The sequence below is a fragment of the Catharus ustulatus genome, chromosome 5 (genome assembly GCF_009819885.2).
Source record: "Catharus ustulatus isolate bCatUst1 chromosome 5, bCatUst1.pri.v2, whole genome shotgun sequence".
Taxonomy (NCBI): domain Eukaryota; kingdom Metazoa; phylum Chordata; class Aves; order Passeriformes; family Turdidae; genus Catharus; species Catharus ustulatus.
This window is the reverse complement of record NC_046225.1, coordinates 28,590,706-28,618,229: the sequence shown is the minus strand read 5'-3', so window position 1 is coordinate 28,618,229 and position 27,524 is coordinate 28,590,706. Positions and strand designations below refer to the sequence as shown.

The 27,524-nt window shown below is 45.5% G+C and overlaps 2 protein-coding genes across 7 annotated transcripts in view; one reads left to right on the top strand and one right to left on the bottom strand.

Moving 5' to 3' along the window:
- The window catches only part of PPP1R3B (protein phosphatase 1 regulatory subunit 3B), a 36,857-nt gene extending 33,319 nt beyond the window's left edge, over positions 1-3,538 (top strand). For all 5 annotated transcript variants that reach the window (XM_033060830.2, XM_033060828.2, XM_033060829.2 and 2 more), the window contains one exon: positions 105-3,538. In XM_033060830.2, coding sequence (XP_032916721.1) covers positions 136-996 — 861 coding nt within the window. In that variant the 5' untranslated portion in view covers positions 105-135 and the 3' untranslated portion in view covers positions 997-3,538. The remainder of the gene's footprint in view (positions 1-104) is intronic.
- An 11,385-nt stretch (positions 3,539-14,923) lies between these two features.
- Positions 14,924-27,524, bottom strand: part of ERI1 (exoribonuclease 1) — a 35,300-nt gene continuing 22,699 nt past the window's right edge. Inside the window, exons 9-10 of one of the 2 annotated variants that reach the window (XM_033060010.2) lie at positions 23,056-23,109; positions 14,924-15,655 (exon numbers count right to left, since the gene is read on the bottom strand). In XM_033060010.2, coding sequence (XP_032915901.1) covers positions 15,614-15,655; positions 23,056-23,109 — 96 coding nt within the window. In that variant the 3' untranslated portion in view covers positions 14,924-15,613. Of the gene's footprint in view, positions 15,656-21,466; positions 22,690-23,055; positions 23,110-27,524 lie in introns of those variants that run through there. The other variant, XM_033060009.2, reaches the window with a different exon arrangement.

The window sequence follows — 27,524 nt, the reverse complement described above, 5'->3', positions numbered from 1 at the left end:
AGCTTATTTGGGATGGCTGGGGGGAAGTGATATTTCAACTGTCTAACAAAATTTGTATTAAAGTGCTTTTCTGGCATCAACTGACCCTTCTTCTCATCTTCCAGAGTATTAGACTGTTTCCCTCACAAGCAAGCAATGGCTGTGGATGTCGCGATGCAGCTGTACCTGTGCTCTTCACCCTTGCGAAGAGAGAAGTGTGCCTGCAAAATTACTCCAAAGCCAAGCAAGCCACTGAGGCCCTGCATACAGCTGAGCAGCAAGACTGCACTGAATGGACCAGAAGAGGCAGCAAACTCCTTCACACACAACAAAGCAAAAAAGAGGGTGTCATTTGCAGATAGCAGAGGCTTCGCTTTGACAATGGTGAAGGTGTTCTCAGAGTTTGAAGATCCTCTAGATATTCCTTTCAACATCACAGAACTGATAGACAACATTGTGGGTCTGACAACAGTGGAGAAGGACAGCTTTGTTCTGGATTTTGTTCAGCCCTCTGTAGACTACCTGGACTTCAGAAACCGCCTCCAGGCAGACTGTGTCTGTCTGGAAAACTGTGTGCTAAAGGAGAAGTCTATTGTAGGAACAGTGAAGGTGAAGAACCTTGCTTTTGAAAAGACAGTGAAGATCCGGATGACGTTTGATACATGGAAAAACTTTATAGATCACCCATGCCAGTATGTCAAGAATACGTATGGAGGGTCAGATCAGGACACATTTTCCTTTGACATCAGCTTGCCTGAGGGAATTCAATCACATGAAAGAGTTGAGTTTGCCATTTCCTTTGAGTGCAATGGGAGGGTGTACTGGGACAACAACAGGGGCACAAATTACAGGATCATATGCTCAGAACTGAAGTCTGCCCAGGAAGCTGTCCGTCCCCCACAGGCTCCTGACTTTGGCAGTGCATTTGACCGATTTGGGAGCCCTCGGTGTTCCTATGGCCTCTTTCCTGAGTGGCCCAGTTATTCAGGCTATGAGAAGCTTGGGCCCTACTATTGACCCAAGGACAAAGGCTAGGCTGACTAACTGTTGCTGGTGTGTCTGCAGGCCTTGGGGCTAGTCTGAACTTAGGTGTATGAATAGGTGGAAGAAGTATGGCTCTCTGTAGCTCAGCATGAGCTTCCCAGCAAAACCAAATGTGTGGCAGGGGACTTATAGTCAGAGAAGCAAATTTGGCTCTCCAAATGATCAGAGACCAGGGACTGCTCATGTCTCTTTAGCACTTCTTCCTCTTCTGTAAAGATGCCAGTGTCCAGGGAAACACTACAGTGCTTTTATCGCCTGTTCAAGCTTTGTAGTGGTGGCTGCCTTGTATTGCCTGCCTAGTATTAAAAGGCTCTTTCAAAATATGGCCTAGTGGGCTCTACTACAGCTGCAGGGTTCTCCTTGCAAAGCCAGGCTGTGCCTGTCAGGAAATAGTGTGGTTGGATTGCTGGAAATGGAGTAATATGTTTGCACATATCCTTGTAGTGAGGCCCTTCCTACTGGAGGCATAAAGCATGTATTGAACGTGAAATGCAATGTGATGACAGGAAGTGTGGCCCTACAGCCTGCTGTATTAGGAGATATGCCTGTGGGAGACGATCTGATCTTATATGCTCAGTCACAGGCTGTTACATCAGATGAGCTTGAAAATCTCTCATACTGCTGGTGTTAGCAAAAGTAGAGATAGCTGTAGCTGTGTGGTGCTTTTAACACAGCTGTGGGTTGACATCCTTGACTATCTTTTCAAAATGTTCTTGTTTCTTTAATCACAAGTGATCAATGCTGCTTTCCCCCCCACCTTTGATGGATATCTGAAGATGGCTGTGCTGGACCCTGAAAATGCATTTCATTCTCCTGTGGACTGTGAACCAGAGTTTTGTCCAGCTGGAGCCCAGGGTCCTGTGCAGGAGACTCTGCTCAGGTGTTACAGGGGCTAAATATAAGCACACCCCATGAATGTCTATGCAGTGTCCTGTACAGGAAGGTGGCTATTGTGTACCTACTGTGGTGGAAGTGCCTTGACTGAGAAAGGGGTGGTACGTGCAATCCCAGCAATGTTGTGGGATGGGCTTTGGAACTGATGTTGCTTTTAAGATCTGGTAATTGTTTGTTACTCTCTGCCACAGTCTGCTAAAGGCATAGCACTGCTTGCAAGTAAGAGTGCTGTGGCTGTCCTGGATGAATGTGCTGGGCTTCTCTTGCTGCTGGAACAGTGTCTGCCAGTTTGACCTGAAAATGCTTAGACTTTGCATCTCTGACCATGAAAAGTGGCTCACCCCACCGATGTAAAGAACTAACCGTGAGGAGAGTGAGATTTGGGGTTATCCTGACAGTGCTGCTGCATGTGAGACAAATCACAGATGTGAGTCATCGTGCAATTAAATAGGTGGCTTGTCTTCTGGATGTGTGCTGAGGTGGTGAGTTTGGTAGAGCCAGACAGTTTCACAGACCTTCCTGGGTGCTAACTGAGCAGAATTAACTTAATCCCTCAGCTCAAAGAGATAATGCTGAACAGTTTGTAGAAATAAAGGTCAAGGGAATACTACTTTTTCTAGTTCATAAACTTTATATAATTTTGGGTGCCTCTAATAACCTGTGGATGTGATGGAGAGAAGCAACAGGCTAGACAACTTTGTTAACATAGCTTTTAATTATAGAGACTACTGTATAAACACTTAGAAGCTGTTTTGCTCTAACCTAGAAGAGATACTTGTATCACTCGTGGATATCAAAAGGGACAGGAGCTTGAAGCTGGCCTTCAACTGCTGCTTTTTCAAAATACAGAATCAGTATATGTCTTCAGTGTGCCTGATCATTTAGTCAAGGTGGTGAGTTACTTGCTAGCTCAGAGCTCATCAGGTTCAAACAGCTTCTCAAGTCAACTCTTAGAGCCTAGCTAGGCCTGTTGCCTAGCTTGGTTTGGTTTTGAACTTAAAGGAAGTTTGAATCGCACTGATGCTTTTTATTTATTTAGTGTACGGTGTTGATGTTGTAAGACACTGACTTGTAGAAGAGTCGTGTTCTCCTGGCACCTTCTTGTGCCTATGGAGAGCTGCTTGTGAGCCAAAACAAAGTATGTGGGTCTGGGGTGCTGTTGATGGTGATATCTCCTTACAGACTTGTTTTCAGGCTGTCCATTGGGTATACTTAGGGAAGAATGTGGAAGATAAGCTAGAAGAGCAGTGCCGTAAGTAAAAGCTGGGTTGGGAACCGACTATTTGATCAACAGCAGTTTAAAAATACTACTTGTGGCCTTTCCCCTTTTTTATTCCCAGTGTGAACATAGCAGTGAGGCAGTTCCTCTCCTTGCTCTATGCCTGGAAGTGCCTTGTAGGATGTGTTGCATGTTTGTTTTTAAAAAATATTTTTGTACACAACATTCAAGTGGAAAATGCACTTTATAATTGCCATGTAATTTTTAAAATATGGCTATGGCTAATATGACTTTTAAAAATATGGCTAAAATAATCTAATTGTTAAAATAAAGGTGGAACAAAATGTTGCCTGTGTATCTTATTTAAGCACCCATGGGCCTAGGGTCCAGTTTCCTCTAAGTGGCCATTGGTAGGGAGGAGCACACATCCACTCTGAATTCTGCTGCCTGAAACAGGAAAAAGCTGCCTATTTCTGCTGACTTCCTGCCAACACAAATGCTTTCACTGCCTCTGCAGCCCTGAAATGGGAGGAGCCCTGATCCCTTTCTCTGTGCTCCTAGGTTTCTCCACTAATCACTGGGTTCCCGAGGTATTCTTCACTCTTCCCTTGCTTGCAGTGCTAGAAACAGCCTTTTTGAGTTTCTCAGCATTTGTTTTGAGTCAATCTCCGTTCTCTCCTTCCCCCACCCGGGCTTGATGCTTTACTCTCTGTGTACTGGGCTGTAATGGATGCTTGGAGAGGTGTTGCAGAAGAGGGGGCAGACTCTTTTCTAATACCAGGATCAAATGAAAGTTAGACCCTTCTTTACGTCCAGTTAATTATCTCTGTTGTCACTACAATAAGAAGTACTAGCAGGAAACATTCCTTTTGCAGAAAGGAAATAGCTGCTGTAAATGCCAGCCAGGGCCAGTTTTGGTATTTGACCTGGCTTTCACGATAAAGATTGAGCCTCGAGATGCTATGAAGATGTATTCCAAACAACTACTGAGTTGGGTGGGGTTTGCTGCTTACAAATAAGGTAAGATGGAAAGCTGTGGGGGGAAGGGGAAGAAGAAATGTTTGTCTTGGTGTGCGCTAGTTTGAGCGGTTCTGTAGCAGTACTTCCCATCTTACTGCAAAGTTTTGCGGAGAGAGAGCTTGGTGTTTGCTCTATACAATGATAAAACCAAATACCTTCTGACTATGTCTCTTTCCAAGTCTCCTGCTGTCATAAGATGACTTTTTAAACCAATGCGCTTCTTTTAAACAAACATACAACACAGGTCTCTTTTAAAAGGTAATTTGATTGTTTTTCTGGCTGCAAAAAAAAAAAACAAACAACGGTATTTGTGCCCTGCCTCAGGTGACTGGGGTGGCTTGGCCAGGGCTGTTTTCACATCTGAATGCTGGCCCAAGCTCGTGAATGAGAAAACTGCAGCCAGACATTTCCTGTAACAGGTTTGTGGCTGAAAACCCCATGTGAGGACAGTTTCATTTAGGACATAAAGATAGTCCAAGCCATCTAGGGTAGCTGAGGAGAGGGTACTACATTAGAAGGACCAAGAAAACTCATCTTGGGAGTTTCTCCCTAATGCCCAGGTGTTGGGGGGTGGGGGAGTTTTAGAAATTTTTCCCATTATTATGTTAAGCTGGCCGGAGCGGCTCCCCTTTAGCTGTTAAGTGCTCAAGACAAAGAGATAGCTGGGCTGGCTTGATTGCAGAAAGGGGTTTGAGGGGTGGGGGGTGGATGGTGGAGTGCTGCTTTGCCCTTCCGCGGGTGGGGGGACACTCGCAGCTCGCCAGCCTGAACTCTGGGAGAGAGGTTGCTTTTTCTCCGTGGTGGGATCAGGCCCCTACAATCTGACTGCTAAAGCTTCCTGCTTCTGAGAACAGCGCTGAGAACCGGGATGCCCACGGTGAGCAGAGTGTTTTCCTCACCCTTCTTCCACCTGGGATGGCGCTACCGCCTCGCTCCCCTGCTCCTGCAGCAGCCACGACTGAGAGGCTGCCCTGCCCTGCTCCCTCGGAACTGTGCGGAGAAGGGCATCTGTGACTAGAAAAAGAGACTGAGACTGAGTTTCTTTCTGTTCTGTCACTGGTTTTTTTTTATCATAGCTGATGCTGTTTTTGTTTGTCTTGTAGATACATCTGTAAAGAACTGTTATTCCAAACCCATACCTTTTACTTGAGAGTTCCTAAATTTCCAAATTATAGTAAACTAGGAGGGAGGGGATTTTCACTATCCATTTTTTGAAAAAAAAAAAACCTCTCACCTTTTCCTCTCCCTGGCAATACTGTCCCTTTAAACCAGGACACCAGGTATTATATGCTAGATGATCTAGATACTGCAATTGCTGCATTCATAAAGCCCTTGCTGACAGGTATGATTGTGTACTTGCTGGTTAATATACAAAGATTTCGTAGAATGCTCATACCATTGCACCCCCTCCCCCAACCACTTTTCTCTGAAGTGCCCAAGCCTCTGTATCCTGAGGGATTTTGGTGCTGCCTCTGGGTAGAGATAACTAAGCTGTGTTATCATGTTGATCTTGTATGTGTTTGGAGGTTCAGGTTTCTAAAGTTTGTGTTCAGGGGACAGTTTGGTAAAGGAGAGGAGAGCAAATATTCCCCTGCTCCACATCACCTCCCTTTGCCAATCTCCCATTGGCCTGGGGATGCTGTCCTACAGGGAAACAGCTCCGCTGAACTACTGCTGTCACAGCAGCCTCTAGAGCACACTGGATTGCAGGTCCTGGGTACAGTGACAAAGGCAGGATTTAGGCTCCCTGCACCTACATACTGGCAGAGCAGGGTCCAAAATGTTGTATGAGCACCCTATGTTCTTGCTTCAGATGTTTGCTAGGGGGACCCATGTGGAGATGCTCTGGGGAAAAACTGCCCAGAACTGCCCAATATGCAGAGGGGCATGTCTCTTCCAAAGCATGGGAGTGTAAATGTGTCCAGGTAGAACTTTGTTGCTGGACCAAACTTTTCTTTGATTTTAAATGTAGCTCTTAGAGGCACTTGCAATGGAGAGTGAAGTGTGGAACATGTGTCTGCCTTGAAACCAGAGGGTAGCATAAGAGGGGAGAAAACTAGGGTGTCTTATTTCCCAACAGCAGTCAACTGTTCTTCAGTTTCCTCTCCACAAAGCATCAGCAAATGAGCCTACAAGACTTGTGTCTTTAGGGGAAAGTCTCTTGATCACATGTGTTATAGATAATAACCGAATCAAGTAGAATTAAATAACAAAACAGCAATTTTTATTTTTGCGACCGAAAATACGGTCCTGGGAAGCCACAAGCGAAAACATGACAGCGCCGAGCCCAGGGTCGGCACTCAGTGGACACACACGCTGATCTGACCTCTATCACATCAGATCCCCCTGTGTTCACACCCTGTTATTTTGGAGAGTCCAACTTTATACAGTTTTTTCTGGCCTGAGGCGAGAGTTTCCTTTGTTTCTGCTGCAAATTCTCATATTTAAATTAAATCCTTTTTCTGGTGCTGCCCTTGACAAAGTCCTTCCTGCATGCTGATGAAGGCTGTGTCTGCTCCATATTGATGTGTAATGAAGTGCTGTCTTCTCGCTTATGGGAGGTGATCGGTACTTTGGCAGGTATTTTATCGATGATCTCTTCCCGTCCGTTGTGGAGATCACCGGGCTAGGTCTGTTGATATGCTAATTATGGCCGTTGTCTATGGCCCCGGGTGCTTGGTGTTTAAGAGGTTCTTTTTATTTTATTTTATTTCACACAATCCTTTTATATAAACACGAATTATAATATATATCACACATGGCAAGGGACAAACGGGGCTTAAGTTCCAGCATGTCCCATGGAGTTCCCTGTTGCTCTGTAGTGTCGCCCTTGCTGGGGTACTGCCCTTTTCTCTCTTACACACCATGATGCTATTTCCAGTATAGCCATCACCAGACTCAAGCATCAACTTGATTTCGCAATATCTTCCCCAAGCTTGTGTGTGGTCACAGGGGGCGGGGAGAGCATTTGTGTGTAGTGGGAGAAGCCTATGTGAGGACACAGGCTCTCAGCAGGACCAAGAGCACCCTGTACCCCTGGGAACAGCACAAAGCTTTGCCAAAAAGCCAGCAGCATGGGACTGGGTTGTGGTGCTTCCAAACTCCTCTGGTGTTTCCACAGATGTTCCTACTGGGCAATTCAACTGGCTCTAAACTATTGCAATAAACCATATTTATGTCCTTGGGGGTTTTTTTTATGGAACTAAGCTTCAAACCAACTGCTTTGACCCAGCGAGGTTCTGTTGCTCTGCCTAGCCTGTCTTTATCCTCCCCCTTGGAGGGGTACCCTGCCAAACAGTTGTCTTTAAAGACTGGTTACTGAAATTTAGACAAGGCTTAAAGAAATAAAAAAGCTGTCTTTGTGGAAAAATAATTGCAGCTGGCCTGTTCCTTTGGTGTAGATAAGTCAGACCAGTCACCAGTTTAAATACTCTGGGTCCTAGAATGGAATATGGGCAAGCCCTTCCAGCCAACACATTAGTCACAGATGTCTTCTCTGCTCTGATGCTGCTCTGCAGTCTCAGGAGGAGTGAAGACTCAAACTCCATAACTAACTGAGGTCACTCAAGGCCTCATCTATGTGGATCCATGGATCATATCTCAATGATAGTGATGTCACCATATCTCTCTGCCTTGTCCAAAGGCTGCACTGCTCTCCTCGGGGAAAAGACATAGTCCTCAGGAATCAAAGGACTCTGCACAATGCTGTAGTCTTGCCAAAGCAACTGGTTTCTTCTAGGTCCTAGCCACATTCAGACATACCAATGTGGGGGTATGTGCTGGTTTTGCATTGAAGTCACCTAGGAGGAGGATACACTCAAGAGATTTTTCTCTATGAGAACTTCCTCTGTGAGTTGATGGGACCAATGGGAAGCTGATTTAATAATTGACAGCCTGGGAAACCAATTAGAGAAGCTACTTCGCTCCTCGCTCCATGAATCACACTGGTAAAAGTAAGAAAACGCCAAAAAAGTTCTCTTTCTTTTCCAGTCTTTCACCAGGTAACGTTGGCCCGCTCCGGACCCGGTCACGGCCCATGCGGCCCGGCTGGGTGGGGGTGGGCTTGGGAGCTGCCGGGCCCCGTCTTTTCAAGGGGCCCTGATGGCCATGGGGAAGAGGCCCTTGGCTAAGATCCTAGCCCTCCCCTCCCCCTCAGCGTGGCCGTAGCTCTGCTGGGGCCCTGCTGCTATTGCTGAACAGCCGTGGGGAGGTGAAGCCCTCCCACCAACCCATGCGGCGTGGGGGGAGGCAACTAGACTCCGTGTTAGGAGAACCCCCTCCAAGCATTTGCTTGCTGTACGTTGCAGTTTCATCCAGCCTCCCGCCCCCCAGGACGGCCAGGGCAGCTTGAGATCCTGGCATGGCTCCAGCATGGCCTGGCCCAGCCCCCTGCACCTTCTGTGTGAAATTTTAACCCTTCCAATGCTCGGATAAGACTTGCAGACCTCCTATCCTTCCTTGAGTAAGACGAAATAAAGCAGAAAGTATACACCAAAGTTAGTGAAGTAAGAATCAAGTTTCCAGGTGGGAAGAGATTGAGGAGATGCTGTCAAAGTTGACTGAAAAATCTTTTTGTAAGCTATGGGGTGGACTGTACTGCACTGAAGATTCCTATAAATCATGGAAAAAACATAGGGGGTTGAAGTGTTTGAGAAAAAGATCCTTTGCCCCAAGGAAAAGGGGGGATCTCTGTTACTGAGAATGAAGCATGAACAGAGGAATTTAAAGACAAAGAGGTGGAGAGAACTTTTGCTTTTGAACAACTTACCCTTAAAAGTAATACCCCATGAGTTTGACATGGCCCACAAACACAGCTCTGTGAAGGCTGTGAAGATGGGAGGAGTTTCACAATTGGCAGATTTTCGTGGGCAGATGTGAGTTGTGAAAGTGAAGACACAAGAAAACTTTATTTTTTCTCTTGGAAAAAATCCCTATAGCCAAACATGAAGATACTCCTCTCCCTGAAGTGAACTGAAATTATTATTTAAGGGAAGGACTGACTGAAGTGTTTCTGTATGTTGTTGTTAAGAAATGTGGGAGGTGGGGAGGAGGAGGGAGTGGTCTGAAAATCTTATTCTGAATTTCTTATTTTCTCTGTGTTGATAATAAAATTTTTCTTTGTACACTTTTTAAGTTTTAAGCCCACCTTGTTTTTTCTCCTAATCCTGTCTCACAACAGAAATTGAGTATATTAGAAATGGCAAATCTAAACTAAACCAAGACAGGGGACAAGGTAAGCAACCACAGGACAAAACTATTTCAGGGCTGTCAAGTCCTAATATGTGTAGTTAGGAGCAAGGGAGCAGCTGCTGTATGCGTACAGCAAGGTACTTGCCATCCTCCAGGGCATCCTGCAGTAAAAGGTAGAGCCATATTCCCAATACAGCTGCTGGAAAAAAACCTACTGTCAAGAGTCAAAGGCCTAAATTGACAGTTGTGGGTTGTCGAGGTTTAGAAATTTTTCCCATTATTATGTTAAGCTAGCCGGGATGGCTCTCCTATTAGCCGTTAAGAGCTGAAGACAAAGGAATAGCTGAAGCAGCCTGATGGCTCCATTAGGGAAAGGTGGAGTCCTGCTTTTGTTTTTCGGCAAGTAGGAGGACACTCGAGTAGGAGAACTCTTGCAGCTCGCTGGCTGAACTCGAGGAGAGAGGTTCCTTTCTCTGTGGTTGGGATCAGGCTTCTTGGATTCAGACTGCTAAAGCTTTCCTGCTTCCTCTGAACAACTGGGAACTGGGACGCCCACGGTGAGCTGAGTTCTTTCCTCACCCTTTCTTCCGCCTGGGGCAGTGCCGCCACCTAGCCCCCCTGCTCCTGCAGCAGCCACGACTGAGAGGCCGCCTGCCCTACTCCATCGGACTTTGCGGAGGAGGAGAGCCATCAGTGACTAAAAAAAAGGGACTGGGACTGAGTTCCGTTCTGTTCTGTAGCTTTTTTTTTTCTTTCATATAGCTGATGCTGGTTTTTTGTTTGTCTTATAAATATGTAAGTAAAGAACTGTTATTCCCAACCTATACCTTTTTTGCCTGAGAGTTCCTGAATTTCCTTTTCCTGGTAATACTGTCCCTTTAAACCGGGACATTGACCTACAGCCCACCTTCCAATCTGCGCAAAACAGAGCCCAGTTTCCCTCCCAACACTCAGTATTTAGCAATTGGGAAGTCATGATCTCCAGCACTTGCTTTCCATCATTATGGCCCCTGCCAGAACCAAACTGGATCATTATCAGCAGGAGTGTACAGTAACTTCACGATTATAAGGCACACGATTATAAGGCGCACCTCCGGGAGTCGGCAAATTTTGCAACTTTGTACATTATATAAGGCGCACCAGACTATAAGGCACACTTTTTTTTTTGCAGCAAGGAGCTGTACTGTGCACAACAAAGTAACGAATTACTGGCAGGTGCTCAATTTGCAAACATTTTTCCCAGATTGGGGTAGCCTTTAAACGCAGCCCCAGGCGCCCTCCCCGTGCAGTGTTTCTTTATCCATGTGCTTTGCAAAATGTGTCCTTGATGGTGTTGCTGGCAAGGGTGCAGGGTAGCTATAGGTGATGTGGCACCTTCCACCCCTTGCGCAAAAGCACACTTGGTCACTGGGCTAGGAGATAATGGAACAGGTCTCCCTTGGGCTGAGGACTGTCCAGCTTTATTTTCTCCAAGAAGCTGTCTCTGAGCAGATCAGGTCACAAAAGGAGGCAAACTAAAACCAAATAAATCTACCAAACCCACTGCTCCTCCACAGTGGCTTTGGCAGGAGAAGAATTTCACTTCAGAGGCTAGAACAATTATCTCTTGAATGCTTTATAACCATGTAAGCAGTCATAGCAGACACATACTAACTTCTAAGTTAGTGGTCAACAAGATCTCTTAGACAACCAATTAATCTACACGCAATATTTCAGTGTTCTAAATGCCCTGCAATAACAGCCCAGTGCTGATAAATAGTGAGCCATAAAGCCAGCAGGGATGCACTCCTGGGAGTTAAGAGCAGGATGACTGAGCATTTTAGTAGTTTTTCCTTTTTTTACAGGACAGCAATGCAGCAGCAAGGCAAGGGAATACTCTCCTAGAATCAGCCACAAGCAGAGAGACTTGTGAGCCAGTTTGGTCTAAGTAAGGGTCTTCCCAGCTCTATCTCCAGCTAAATAAAAGCAGAGGAAGGTCATGAGCTAACCAGCAGCTGTATTTTCAGCTCTGATGTTGCTTTTTAGCTCTGCTGCTTGTGTTTGTGCTTGCCTGATTCCTCCTTTCCAAATTCCAGTGGTCGGTTGCCTTTGTTTCCTTAACAAAGAAGGAAGAAATTTGGATATGGTCTTATAGGAAAAGATCAGATGCAGTTTACAGCATCTTGCACCAAAGGAGGACAAAATTTTGAATTCTGGATACATCTCTGTAACTCAAACTTTCCCATTGATTGGACAGAATTATCTTTTCTCTGTTTGGTATGGAGCAGCTCTGCAGCCTGGCAGACCAAGCTGTAAATAGAGCCCCAGGGAACTAGACCACTCCAAACTGGTGCAGTTTTTGAACTGGGGGATGAATCATCCAAATAGCTTTCTTCAGGCAATACAGGGAAGAAATGTCACTAACCATGTGAAAACTGAGACCATATGCTTCTAGGATGTTTTTTGAAAGGAATATCCTTGACAAAGCTAGAGTGACTTCAAGGCTGTTTCGCAGGTGAGACCCCAACAGAGCAGTTCCCCCTGGTGCCAGGGACTCTCTCTTGACTCTGGTCTTTATTTTCCCTGCAGCCAGTATTTATTTTTCTGCACTACCTAGTGAAAGGCTGCAAGTCCTTCAAGGCCAAGACAGAGCTTGTGTTTTATTTGTTTGGGAAAAAATAAATGCCAGAAAAAAGCATGCCTGAGAGCTGCCACTGCGTCTCCCATCTATGCATGAAGGCAACTCCTCCACAGCAGCAGCAGCCTCTCCTTCCACTTGGTAGGTGTTGTCTGGACCAAAGCCATGGGTACCGGATCTATTTTGTGTTGAGCGTGCAAAGAAGAGGTGGTTGCCTGGCACAACCTTGTACTTCAACAGCTAATCTGATAACACAGATGTGCTGGCCTCTGTTCTCTGTGCTTCATTCATTGAAGAAGTAGGGTGATCATTGCTTTTTCTTTGCATTGAAAATAACCTGGCACCTGAAAGGGTTTTTTTCACTGTGCAATCAGGAATTTGGGGTTCTTTCACATTCTGAAAGGTGACATTTTGCCTCTCTTGGGAGGCCTGTCCCTTATCATGCAGTTCTCCATGTGCCATTAATGTGTGTGTACCAGAGCCTCCCCAGTCTTTGACCTGGTTACCTGACCCTGAACAACCTTGGATACAGCATTTCTAAAGGGCATGCACCAATGGTTGGGAATCTGGGAGAGGTCAAAGTGAGCCCTAATAAGGAAAGGCAACTAGTTATTACTAAGCTGCTATTTCTACTGCAAGAAGCCTTGAAGCAGCAAAACTGCTCACTTCATGTGTGTTCATTAGCAGCATGGATTGCAGGCTATAATTAGATCTCTGGGACCTTTTTGATCTGTTTTTTTCTGTATTGTGCTACTTTGAAAGGACTTCCAGTTTCTTTTCTGAATGGTTGAGATGGCATTTCCCTGTTCAGCAGATTTGGCACCACTGTTTCTGTTTTCTCCATTGTGGCTCACAGATCACTTCTGACTTGGTGCCACAATCCCCACGCCACAGAATTAGCAAAAGCTCTATTGTTTGACCACTCCTGGTCCCTTGAGTTATAGAGTTGGCCAGACTGCAGTTCTCTTCTTAGAACTGCATGGCCAGCCCTCCCTGCTTCACTTAGCTTGCCAAGATGTAGTTTTGTGAGTACCTTCCTCTGGTGATGACTCTGATTCTCCTGGAATCACTTCCTTAGCATGTTCTGCAGTTAGCCTAGAGCATTTCCAGAAGAAATGTATGCACTAAGCCAGCACTAAGCATGTACTCAGGGCATGGTGGCTTACATGGAAATTATTACTCCTTTCTTGGACTGCTGGAAAACAGCCTCAGCATCCACTCTGTGAAAAACAAGGAAGAATCAAGGGAAACACGCATAGCATGAAGGACTGGAGTTGAGATATCAACAGTCCATGTGGCAAACGGGACCCAAGGGTGTCTCTGCTTGTGGTTTCCCCTCCAAATGCTGATGTGCTGGAGACAACCATTAAGCACAGCCCTGTGGTGGGCATCTTTCTTTACCATGTTCACAGACCATTCCTGAATCTTCTTGTGCACTGCCCACTCAGCAGCTGGCAGGTAGGGGCAGAGGTGCTGGTAGCCCATCTGGGATTGCTAAACCAGAGGTAAACATACACACACCAGGTCTTGGCTGACCTATGTGCTGAAGTGCTGAAGGATGGTATCTGAGGAAGGAAGTTGGTACCTCTGGTTTTTAACCCCGTACATCTCGTCCAGGTAGCTAGGTTTACAAACAGCAGTTTGAGATGCAAATTGAGCTCTGGGTGGGAGCCTAGGGAGACAAGAGGCTCAAACTGCCAATCTGTGGGATAAAAGGCACAAAGATGAGTGGTGCCAGCCTGGTGAATGGACACTTGAGAGACACAGCAGGAGCCAGGAACTGCTGACCTTTTTGGTAACAAAGGAGATGAAGAGGGGTGATGCCAGCAGAGAGGGGGCTAGGAGAAAGGACTCAGGAAGAAGAGAGAGACTTGTGTGCAGGTAGATTGTGAGGGTATAAAAGCCCAGGGATTCGACTGTTGGGGGTCCTTCTCAAAGGCATCAGCTCCAGGGGTTTCTGTGTTACTGTGCCATGAACAAATGAAATACTCTATAATGTCTTATGGAATAAGACATCTGGGACTGCTACGGGAAACTTGGAATCGAGCCAGTAAGGAAGCCTGGTCTGGCTGTGTGTGAGTGGGGTGTGCAGGGAGTCAAGCGGGGCACCTGTTGGGTCACTGGAGCCACCTGCTGTGGAAGGGCTTTGGTCCCAGCAGTCTGGCCTTGGGAGTGTGGCTGCCAATGAGTTTCCTGAATGGTCAGACTAAGAACTTCCCTTAACACCCAAGGCCAAACCGACTGAGATTAAAGCATATTTTTGAGTGGTAGTCTCTTTGAGGACAGAAATTCACCCAGGACAAAACATTTTGGAGATGAGCCTCTTTAGTCTTCCCGCCTTCTCATCAAAGACTTGTTGACCTCATGCTGATGGGTGACCTGAACCAAAAACAAGTGCCTGCCTCTTGGCAATACCTTGATGCAGCAGTACAAACACTGACCCACCCAATGCAAGTTAACTGTTCTGTCTTCTGCAACGTCAACATGAATTTTATCTATTGTTTATCCTTCAAAGCTATGCAAATCATTTGAAATAAGTTTATCTTTATGCCATAGCCTTCCCTTCCCTTCCCTTCCCTTCCCTTCCCTTCCCTTCCCTTCCCTTCCCTTCCCTTCCCTTCCCTTCCCTTCCCTTCCCTTCCCTTCCCTTCCCTTCCCTTCCCTTCCCTTCCCTTCCCTTCCCTTCCCTTCCCTTCCCTTCCCTTCCCTTCCCTTCCCTTCCCTTCCCTTCCCTTCCCTTCCCTTCCCTTCCCTTCCCTTCCCGTCTTAAACTGCTGTTCTACCAGTTTAAAGCTAAAGCAGTATAAAGATCTGCTCTAACAAACAACTTTGTGAAACTATTTGCTTACGTTTTAGATTTGTTCTCTGTGTGAGATCTAAGCCAGATCTGCTGAGGTTAGTGGCTCTCACAGGGGTTTATTGCCTGTTATTCCACTGAACCCAGGAAGAACCGGTCCAGCAAAGGGAGCAGGTGTTTTATTCTGCTGTTTTTTGAATTACAGATATCAACTGTTCATGTGCAAACCACAGTGTCTAGTCACAAGGTCATTATTAGTAGAACATGGCTTGGCTGGGCCTGAGAAACTTTATAATAAGAAAGAGGTGAAAAAGGAATTCCAAGCCTGAGTTTCAGAGCCCAGCACAGGTTCTGACCCAGCTCATGCAGCCAAAAATTTAACCAGCAGAGACAGAGCCTCTCTCTGCCAAGGTAACCATGTGTTTTTGGCAAATTGGTCTGGCAGGGGAAAGGGATGGCCACAACCATTTTGTTCCGAGGCATTTGTCAAGGCAATGCTTAGTTTGCACTGGAGCCAAAGTCCATTAGTTTAGCAACAAAATGCCAGCAAGACTTTCTAATGTAACATGACACCACTATTTAATGCCTACTGTGTGAATTATTAACAGAGTTCCACCCAATACCTTGTCACTGGGACACTGGAAAAATTTATTTCCAAGGGCAGGTTTGATGTCTCCTTTACCTAACCTAGATTTTGTAATTCCCCCCAATACCTTAGCCTTACTTACATTTTTAAATTGTCAAGCATGAAGTGGCTTACTGCCTTTCCATGAAAAGTAGAATGAGGGGAAGAAGGTCACCGCTCTGTGTGTGTTGGAAGAGAACAGGCTGGAGGGGAGGCAGAGAGGGCAGTTCAATTTTCTGTTGCTGTAGTTTGCACTGAAAATGCACACACCTAAAAAGAAAATTAGTTTTAAGAATACTCAGGCAGGGACATGTTTACAAGGTAAAGACAAATTCTTTTCTGGCCAAACAGTAACTGAGGTTGTCTTTGCCTTTTCCAGGCCATTCTCTCAAACTATCTCCTCCTTGCTTTGCACTCCTGTGGCAAACTCCCTGATAGAAATCACCATTTCAACTCTTCCATTCCACTCCTAGTCTCCTCTCCCTGCCTTGGTTTCTGTCTGGAAACCCAGTGGTGCTAAAGGAGCACGTCATACCCTCCTCACTTTTACTGGGGCAAGCCATGCCCTAGGTTGCTCCGGAGATGTCCACAGCTGTTGTAACCCACTACCCAAGATGTATTAAGAATGGTATGTGCCTTGACTCCTGTAATACCTATGGACTGACCCTATCTCCTATGCTTTACCCTATTGGCAGGATGCCAAAGCCCCCTCCCCTTTCCTGAACGTAGAAAAGACCTCTGTGCTTGGGAAACTTCCTCTTTGCCCCCTGGAAGCCACGAAGAAATAAGCAAAGGAATCACTAGGAGAAAACAGCCTCTTTGTATCTTTCACCCCTAGTTCATGCTATTAGTCCCAGGCTTGCCCTGCTACAGAATTGCCTGAGTGCGGGGTGAGCCTCGGATAGAATAGCACACAGCTAAGTGGTACCCAAACATCTGGGTGCTCTTGCTGCCATGCAGGCTGAGAAACAAACCATGCCCTGACATGAGAAACGTGACCGTCATGCTGCTCAAGTGCCTGGTTTCTCACCCAATAACTGACTTGAAGAAGGAGAACAAATTGTTTGCAAGAGTATCATGGAGAGACATCAGGATGGGGTTATTAATAACAGGCAAGACATAACCTGTAGGCCACGTGTCACAGGACTGCGTGGTGAGGCCATTGTGTGGGATGTGCAACTCAAAGTGCTTTCATGGAGAGACAAATCTAACCCTCATTCCTGTAGACCTGCACCTACTCAACCTTTACAGTGAATATCCTGCTGCTTTGTGATGCTGTTAGGCTGGCAGCCTGCCCGCCTGATCCCCGTATCTGCTAAATGTTGGGAAAGTCCCTCTATCCTCAGGACTGAGATCCAGGTGCTTTTTCCCCAGAATATAATGCATTTATTTGTGTCATCTCAAGAATTTTCCTTTCCTTGTTTTCTGTCCAGCTTCCTAATTTTTCCAGGGCAACTTGGGTCATTTTTTCACACCACCTTCAAAATCCTAAAAAGTTACTTGAAGTGAGTGTGCTCACTTGCCATTGAGATATTCCATCTCAAACTCCCCTTTACACAACTCTCACTTTTGCACACAGACCACAGCCTTCTTTCGATGTGATCTGCTATCCAGCACTTCACATGTCTCTGGTGATATTATACTATTCCTCACAAATCATTCCCCCATGGAGTTCAAGTTTCTCCCTTTACTGACAGCACTATGCTGGCTCCCACTTTACAGCAGTGAAAACAGATTTCTTAATTTCATTGTGTTACTAAAAAGTGAAATTATTTCACATTATTTGCAAACTACCCTTCTTCCTAGATTTCACCATGACCAGGAAAGGGAGGAAGATACTACTCTAGTTTCATTTACTTGAAAAAGTGTTTAGCATGCAACTAAAGAGCAGAATATGGCACAGTTAAATAAGAATGGGGTATATTTATGGCTAGACTGCCTACAGGACCAAACAAATCTGCTAGACAGACAACCTCTTACTTTCCGTGGGGTAGCTCCCAAGGAAGGCCCAATTGCCCATGTTGAAATCATCTTCCAGGACAGCTTCCTGTACTGGGGACAACCTCAGGGGTGACTCCATCCACATGTCCACCCTGCTGAGACAAGATACCCTGCACAGGGGCCCAGCTAAACACCTTGGGGCCCATCTAAACATCTACTCCTTTATGGAGAGGACATGGAAAGGGGCCAGTGACGTGGGAAAGACTGGCAGTCATGCTGAGGGACAGAAGAGACAGCCTAGGAGAGGCCAGAGAAGGCTGATAAGGAAAGGATTCTCCTTGGTGGCTTTGCTCTCCCTTCATGCCACATTCCAATATACAACCACCAGAAGTACAGTGGTGAGTTGATGAGAGGGTGTTCTTGTAGGCTGGTGGAGGAGGGAGGGTCCTGAAGAAGGAGCCCCAAAGCCAAGAAGGCAGGTAGAGATGCCCTAGTACCATGGAATGGGAATTATGGGAGACTAAGGCTGAACAAAATGGCAGTGAGAGAAAGGCCTTTTCTGTTTCCACTGTGTGCCTTCACAAGTCTGAGGAAGGACAGCAGAGTTCTCCAGGCTCACCAAGGCTATCCTATTCCACCACGGTGCTCCACATTAGAGGAGTGAGAGGTCACTCCTCTCTCCAAGACACAGCAGCAACCACAGACAAGTGTGCCTCAAGGTGGGGCAACCTGCGCATCTCTCACCTAACCAGCAAGCAGCATGGTTCACCAGATTCTCCCAGGGAAGGGAGGAGAAAAACGTGTGTCACACCCTGACCAGAAGCCTGCCAACAGCTCTCAGTCACACCAGCTGTCATAAAACTGCAAAGTAACCCTGGGGCTTAGCTGAGCCAGGCCCTGTTGTGCCAAAATTATTTTAGTAAAGCATATGCAACTAAGTCAGAAGGCCCATGGGAAACACCAAGTGAGAGATGTAAAGTTTCCTCAAAGTTTTTTGTAGGGTGAGTTAAGAAGACTTTCCTTAGGTGGCCATGAACAACCAAACATAGGGTAGCAGAATCATCTGTGTTTTGCTAGAGCCAGCTTTTGCCTTTTTGGATGCAAAAATTCTGCCTGTAAACTGATATTAATATCAGTTGCTTAGGACCAGGGTTTTCATGAAAAATATCTGGGCCAAAGAATGAGTTGGTTGAGAGGAAAATCAAGATACTTAAAAGGCTAAACATCAAGTGTTTGAAAACTGTATGTTGAAACATGTGGAAAAATCCAGCACAAAGTATCCCCTGTGCTTTAATTCACATTCTCTTTGATCATCCATCCTGGTTTGGCATGAGGACAGAATAAAAGCATTGCCTTTTTTGTGGCACAGGCAAACCCCTCCCTACAAGGGTTTCTGAATTCACCATGAGTGAGGCCTGAAGGCTTGCAGGGAGCAGTGTCTGCCTATGGCGCGCCTATGGCTTTCTTCCCATGAAACAAACCCAGGCACTCAACTTAGGCCTTTCATTTGCTCTTCAGGGAGTTTTTTAACAAAAAAGTAAGATTAGCATGGAAAAAATGTTTCTGTGGGTACTGCATTGGAGTCAGGGGCTTCCTTGACTCATTGTTGGCAGAGCAAACCCTGGACTTCAAATTTGGACCCATGCCTTGGAGTCTTTAAAATCCCATTGGAACTCAGGCCTCACTGGCTGGTAAAGGTTCCCTGCCAGGCTCTGAGCCTGCTGCTTCTTACCCAGGGCAGGGTTATTACTGCCTGTTGGCTCTAAACGTTTTCCCTTGTGAGAGCAGTTGTATTTTCCTCAGCTGCTGCAAGTTTCCTTTCCTTGGTTAACCCTCACACCAGAGACAGCTGTGGACTCACAGGATACCTGTCCTCTCCCTCATTGTGAATCCCCCAGAGGGAGATGGGGAGAAGACTCTCCTCACTGCCTCCATGGCACAATATTCCTCTCTCTGATATAAAATGGACATAGCCCATTGCAGACACAGAATGCATGAGCCAGCCATCCCATCATTCTCCTGCCTCCAGCAGTGTCAGATAAGTGATGTTGTTAAAGCACTGAAACCACTGTCTTGCATGAAAGTAGCTAACACGGATTCACAGGCCTTCACTATGAGAACTGATCCCAAAAAGTCTGGCAGCGATCAGTGCCAAGACCCAGAGATGGGAGAAGCCGGGAAAGGCAAGGGAGGTGAGGTTTCCCAAGAGGCAAGGAAGAAATGGCATCTTTCTTCAGTGAGATTGTGAGGTTGAGATGGCAGCCTGCAAAGACAGGCAAGGACACGCAGTGCTGGGCCTTGGTGTGAAAGATCTGCTCCATGCCCTTCCTTGGCACAGGGGTGAGGCTGACAGGTTCCCAGGGTCCTCTTTTCTACCCTTTCTAAAGATGGGTGCAATGTTCCCCTGTTCCAGTCATCTGGGACTTCAGTTGCCTACCATGACTTGTGGCAGGCAGATCAAGGAGTCACTGTGGCTCCCAGCAGTCTTTGCACAAATGGTTTAATGCAGACGGAATGAAGGTCAGACAGGTGACAGAGAAGAGGGAAGCCTGGACAACTGCCCTAGACCACAGAGGAGCAGTCTGACTGAGAAAGATCAGCCCTACAAAGCTCTAAGGCCCAGCACTGCTTCTCTGGGTTTGCTCTTGCAGCAAGAGATGTGTCACAGTCTCCCAGCCCAGCTCATGCTGATGGACCTGAATGTAACCACAGAGGAATGCTGCAAAGCAAAGGCATTCATAAGACATGAAGGCTATGGTGGACTTTTTGGTGATGATCACCACATTTTAAGTGTTATCAGCATTTTCAGATTTGACATTGTCCCCATGAAGTCATTTAATGAGCCTCTGCTGGAACGAGAATCTTACCATCTTCCATATAGGGAATCAAACTTTGTGTCACTCCCTGCCCCTGGATTTCTAAATCCGGTTTGAAACAATTTCTAAATCCTGTTTTCTGAGTTCAGACTTCCTTAATGAAAGCCATTTGAACTGTTGCCATCCGAAACAGTTTGTTTGAATTGTGTTCACTGAAAGACCCCAAAACTGGAATCAGAAAGCCAGTTACCTCAGGAGTGGTAAAAAAGGCTGCAAAACTACTCCCTCTTAATTTCTGTTGCTTTCTCAACTAGTGCCGCCTGCCAAAGGAGACAAATTTTAATTATTAATTCCTCAGAGTTGCTAAGACTAGTACCAAGCTAGCTGAAATCTGATATATTTGCTTCTTTAAAAGATGTTTTTAAATAAGGACACTACATTTTCTTCAGAAAAATCTTTGCTGTGCAAAAGAGCAAAAGCCAGCAGTCTGTGTTTAATTGAGTCACTCTATGTTTGGCTTGCATGCACTTTAGGAGACTAACAGAAGTATACAAACATGGGAACAGGGCCAGTTTTTTGCAAAGTTAATGAAGAAAAAATCCCACAGTTACAGCTTCCGCAGAAGCACAACCTCCCATGAACTGATACATAACGAACAAAGAGAAGATAAAAGCATGCAGCACAGTCACTTGTGCTGAGCTCTCCTTCCCTTGTCCCTCCAGAATCACAGGGACATTGGGTCTGGGTTGTCTTTCAGCCTGTGATTCTGTAAGATGGTTTGTTCAACTGTCCTGTACCTATCTGTAGTCTTTCTGTCAGCTAGATCTGCCTTGGAAAAACATTGCTGCTGGGAAGGTCAAAAGTCTGCAGGAAGGTGAGATCTGCTGCAGTAGGCTGTCAGTCTGCTTTAGCAGAAAACACCTGTGGAACTTCTCCTACAAGCAAAAATCAAGGCTGAGCATACCAGCAGTAGGAATTCTCCTCCAGGGACATCACATTCCATGAGAACCTGATGCAGGACCACTGGTGGTGAGAGATTCCCTGTTGCTCTGGCTCCTACAAGCAGAAACGTCAGACTGGAACTACAGAGATCAAGGATATTTTTGTTGCTCCAAACCCAAACACTTGACACTTGGCAAATATGATCACGTTTACAGCCCCTTCCCAGGAAGAGGGCAGGGGAGGAAGTCTCAGTGCCAAACCTGAGATGAAATGACCTGTTGCATTTTGTGCTATTCCAGTGGCTAAAAGAATACAGCAACAAAGTTCCTTCGTGTAATGGAGTAAAAAGTCCTTTATTTAAAGAAACACCACACTTATATAGAACAGTTCGTGGAGCAAGCCCAGGCACAACCTGATTGGTGTGAGGAAAGCAACACCTCTTGAAAACATGCTTTTATGAAAATATCATGTTTCTCACGTCTCCAGCAGGTGTTTAATCATTGTTATAATTTTTCTCTCTCGTGTTGTCCTTGAGCAGCCTGAGAACAAGGCTGCTTTCTTGGTTCCCAGCAGTATCCTAATGACAATGACCAAGTGCTAGAGTCCCACAGTACCTAGAGGTGAGAACTGGCTATCAACTGCACAGGCAAGCATAACAATGTGGGACACAGCTAGGCTGCTCTGGCCAGGCTGTTGTCACCACAAGGCACCAGAGTTGCACAGGAGTCCCCCAAGGAGTCACTGTGCAGCTGACAGTATGTCCAAGCTGCAAAACCAATGACTTGCCTCTGGCAGAGTAAGTGTTCTCCACTCTCAGCTCTGAGCTCTTGAGCAAGGAGACCTCAGTGTTTCCCTACTCACACACCTTTTCTACGTTGCTCTGAGGGTGAGCTAAGGACAGACCACCTTGCAGTCCACACATGGCTATGAGCTGACCACGTAAAGCAGAATTCAGCATGAGCAGAGCTTGCCAGCAACTGGGAGGCCGTCTCAAGCAGAAAAAGGCTCTCAAAAGCATTAAAAAATATCCACAGCCCTACAGCCTTGCGTGGCAACACCAAGGAAAGAAATTCCAAAGAGAAGATTTACTACTGGACAAACACAGACATAGGATTGGCCCTAAATTTCTTAACAACTCTGAAACTCAAAACTTCTTTCTCGATTGTTGTTTTCTGTTATGCACAGTCCTTAAACAGTTTTCAGCAGTACAAGCAGAAACTATTGCAGCTGGTTTAAGCGATTGCCAGCATGGTGAAAATGCTACAATAGCACAAGCTACAGTGAGATCTATTTTCTGGAGGTTACTGATCTCAGATATATCAGTGCTTTTCACCTCTCACTGCTAGTTGTGCTTGCCACTCTGAAAGATTGCCTGAACTTAATTGGCCAACATTTTGCTCCAGTTAGATCTGGAAAAAAGAGCACCTGAATAAGCAATGACCTTTCTCAAGGTGACACCCTCATTGCCCCAGTGACATTTCCAGTTATTTGACATCTTGAGTAATACAAAATTCAAGAATTTGTCCTCAGCTGATTCGTATAAAGTAAACAAGCCAGAACACAATGCCGGTACAAAATTGCTACATCACAGGGGACTGCAAATATCTGAAAATTGAAATAAAGCACAAGGTAAACATGATTTCAATGCTTTCTGATATTTTCCTTACTAGAGAGCAAAAGACTTTCTGTATATTAATGAAGTAAAAATTCTCTGTTTCAGTAATCCACAGACAACTTGACAACCTGTGGTATCAAACATTAACAAGTTTTAAAAAGAACCTAGACCTGGGGAAAAAATATACTAGCAGCTTGGAAAAAAATGGTGCTCTTTTAGGAATTTCAGAAAAGGCTAAAACTTGAAATTGGCCTGAGCATTTCGAATAATGCTTATGGCTGCATGCATCTTCCTGCTCTTTCTGGAGAATTGGCTACTTACACTTCCATGACTTGGAAGACATTGGTTCTGCTCACCTTCAAGTCCTTGTTGGTTGTCCTTGGAAATGTACTTGGAGTCATCTTGGACACCTAAGAAAGGGCCAGATACAGGCAGTGAACAAAACTATGAAGTTCTACATCCTGCCTTGACTCTTTCTTCAGACCCGCCTCCCTCTGAGCACAATGAGACCCTTTCTGCCTGACAGGGCACTTCCCCCATTGTCAAGAGCTCAGAAGTACACTGAGTAAAAGATGAGAGCAGCATTATTTCCCCACACTGCCTCTCCCCATTGTCATGGCTTAGAAGAAAGGTATGTCTCTCCATTATACACTGTGTATAACAGAAACCACTCTGTCCAAGGACTGTTCCTGCCTTACCAGTAAGGACTGTGGTTTTCTGCCAACTTGTATTTTTGGAGGCTGTTTACATGTAATAACTGCTCAGATTACTCCAGTTTGTTCACATCTTTTTTTCTGGAGGTTCTCAAACTAGACACTGTGTGGAAGATACAATTTCTCCAAAGCCATCTTCCTCTGGCCCTTGGAATTTGCTGTAATAGATAAGATATCCTAGATACCAAGGCTGAGCCAGATGCCTTAGGAATTTGGTCACTCTCCTAACACTTCGGAAGATAATTGGTTAGAAATTAGGATGTTCAATTGGTCAGTTTCTGTTCTTTGTATAAACTTCTATTGGTTGTAGTTGGATCCTTCCTGAACCTATAAATATAGGTGTCTGCCTTTTGTTCTGAGAGAATCCTGCCTGACCCCCTTTCACATGAAATAAACTCGTGTGGAAATCGTCAAGCGTGGCCTCCGGTCTTTCTCAGCTGATGAAATATCAGAGAGATAGCTACATGTTAGCACTCTCCGGTCCTGGCAAATACCAAGAGGGACCAAAAAAGAGAGAAACCTATAACACTGTTCTTCTGAAACAAAGCTACAAACACCAAGCAGATGGAAACCAACCATATCCTTTGCTCCAGTCAGGTGGGTGCGAGCTAATCAGGAGAAGTCATCCCCAAGGACAAACAACATGTAGCTCTAGAACATCGATGATACTTTGTGTCCCATCCAAAAACCAAAATGAAGCTGGATAAGCACCATCAGAAATTTCCTTAGGGGTGTGACAAGCTCTGCAGAAAACAGGGCAACAGCTGAGAGAGAGGCTGTATTTGTGGGGACTGAATCCATGGCAACATGGACTGCAGGAAAGGCTTAGTCACTGGCAAACATGTGTCTGGGTTTAAGGTTTATGCTACAATTACATTTACATATCATTTATTCAGAAGTCCTTTTCCATGCTGTGCAATCTTGTTTTCTTGAGTCCCTTCACTGAAGACTCCTTTTTATATTGAGCCTGCCAGTTTTGGGGTTAAGATGAACTGGAATGAATCCTATAGTGTTATATACAGAGGGTATTCTACAGTCATCAGAAAAAGGCAGAGAGAAAGGAGGTGCCACCTGGAGAAACCTTGAGATGATTCAGAGTCCAAGAAGTAGGTGCCAGTTAAGATCTTAGGGGACCATGAACAAATACCACCACCCGTGGCAATATGGCATTGGGAAGAAAAATTGCTGAACTCCAGGAAGGTGTTTCAGATGCCCACCTGCAGCCAGCGTCCATCTTCCCCCCTCCAGTCTCCTCTATAACAACATCATCTGCTTTAGTAGTTTGGTATTAGCAACCCAGTGAAAGAATTTGTGCCTGATTTGTGAGGTAAAAAGGGAACCAGTTTGCAGTGATGCTGTCACATAAGGTCAAAGACACCTGTGAAATAGTGCAGGCTCCAGGCCAAACATGGAGACAAGTCAATAACAGCATTAGCTGCCAAGTTTGGAAAGGCTGTGACTGCAGCACTATTACTAAATTTAAGGGTAGCAGGACTGATTGACTTATGCATTGCAAGAAAAATCTCTAGCAAACCTTAGCCCTGCTACCTGTTCACAGGTCTGTTTACAGGTTCTATGTCTATTACACAGAACAGTATGAACTGTTCATGCAGAACACATTTCAGCCTGGGAGCTGTCTGCCAGTCCTTTACTTCTGTAACTCCCTGCCGCACGGGCTGTGCCAAGGGTGGTATCCCTGCTCCCTCTGGTGCCTGTAAATCCTACCTATGGGCAGAAGAGAGATACAGTCCATAGGGAGGAGCAGGATTCTGCCTATAAAGCACATGGCTAGGTTTTACCACTGTTTTTGCGGATGCATATGCATGTATTTGCTTGTATCCACTTCGCATTCTTTCTTGTTCTCCTCTGTGAGACCATCCTCTTTCTCTGGTGGTATTTTTTTGCCTGTGTGAGGGACCAGATTGACAGTGCAGAGTCCATTGTTAGATGCACTTCTCTTACTGCTGTGTCTCTCTATTTGCAGCCAGCCCTCTGTACTTTTCTGCCTTCCACAGTCTCACAAGTAATTTCAAATTCCCCTGGCTAAATAATTAAAACAAGCACTCCCATGCTTGTGGAAGAGGCTAGTGCTGTGCTACCAGTGTCTCATGCACATCTCTTTGAGGCCTTACACTACCTTTTCCAGAGGCAGGACTCTGTCACCAGGAACAGTCTCTAGTGCAGAAAAACTTTTTTGAAAAGAAGGAGGGATGGAGCTGAAGGCAACCAGAAGGAAGCCCAGAAAGACTGGCTGCTCCAAGATTACAAAGGGAAAAATAAATCCCATGAATACTCTTTTTTTTCCTTCCATTTTTGGGGAGCATTCTTTTTGCAGCTCTCTTGACAATCCCAGTTCTCTTGACAACACCTATAATCAGCTGTGTCTCAGTGTCTTACAAGACTGGGTTCACTGTCCAGCACTCTGGTTTGCTTCACTTGTTTTCACGCAGTTGCACAGAAATTAGCTCTGTCCTGCCCATTCATTTTCCACTAGGAGAGACAATAGTCTCAGTCTTTATGGTTTGTGCAGACAATCATAGGGGTACTTTAGCAGGCAAAAGTTGCCCTGAGAGGGAGTGGCACCTAACCCTGAAAGTAGGAAAACATCTCAAATGGTGTTGAAGAAGAATCTTTAATCTTCAATCTAATAATATGAAAAGCTGAAATCTCTTCATCCCAGCTTAAACACTAGCACCAAACTACTATTAAAAAATAAGCACCACACTTTTCTCACTTTGGCAAGTGCTTCAGACTCTTCCCAACTTTCAATCAGTTCAAGACTTTCTAAAGGTGAAAGGCTAAGCACCCCGACCTGCAGCTGAGGACTTTGGCAAGTAATTGAATTCCAGATCAGCTCCTCCACCACCCCTGTGCAAAGTACAGTAGAAAATGATCCCAGCCTTAGCAATCGAAGAACAGTTGTCACTATTAATTTTCATTGAAGCGCAGAAACAAAACACCTAAATCCAGATCTACCTGTCTTCCTCCCATGCTTTTTGGAAGGCTAGTGAGTGAGCTGAAGAGAAACACATCCCCATTTCCCAAAGCCTTTGATGTCTGGGAGATCATGTCTGGGCCTCACAATTCCATTCCCTTTCCTGGCTACCTGAAATCCCCATTTCTCTAGTGAAAATTCTGTGGAAGCTTGGATGCTGCACAGCACCAGCAGCAGCACAATTTCCACCTCCCAGCTAAGTCATATAAAGAAGCAGCAAAGACCAATGGAACAGTTAATTCTCTGGCAGTACCTGCTTCTTCCTGTTAAGCTGGCTGGGCCATGGGATTTCTCCAGGGGCACCATTCCAGTGCCCACACACAGGTGTGAGTAGCAGTGCTACTGGAAATGTCTCAGGCTTCTAGGCTGACCTCCAGCTGCTGCTTCAGAAGACAGGAGGTCCTGCAGGTCCCACATGCTTTGTGCAGACAGCTCAGATACCAGGGGACACCAGACAACTGTGTTTAGGTGGCTAAATCTTTCCCCTAGCAGTCCCTACAGGTCTGATTCTTAAAGAGCTTAAGATATAGGGACTTCTGTGTTGTTTGTGCCAGCTCCTCTGAGACAGGAAGAAATAAAGTGGAAATGCAACAGGACTAGATTGAAAGCTGTAACTCTATGGCAAATCCAGCAAGTGACAACCATTTCTAATCAACAGGTATCCTTCTGTCTTCTTGATAAAACAACTTCCTAGTTGGTCTCCATTTACCATTAAACTCTGCTGAAAATGCATGCTCCATCATACTTCTGTACACGGTATCTGGAAAGACTCACAGACTCCTTTTCCATTTCAAAGCCTGTTATTTTAGGTTGCACCCTTCAGAGTGGATCAACAAAATTGTTTTGCAATAGGACACTGCAGTCCCCCATCATCTTTTCAGTTTTCTCTCATTTTGGTAGATTCTGGAAGGATGGCTCCAAGCACAGCCAGATTGCCCTCTGTAATTCTGTGGGATCTGTACAATGCAGTAAGTCATTGGTGCCTTTGCAGCATCTTAAATGGTTGTCTTGGTTTGAAAGACAGATATTGTTAAGAAAGGCAGGAGCCTTTCTTGAAATGGACAGTGTAAACTCCCTCCCTCCAAATTATGATAATTTTGAAATTAGGGAGCTCTCA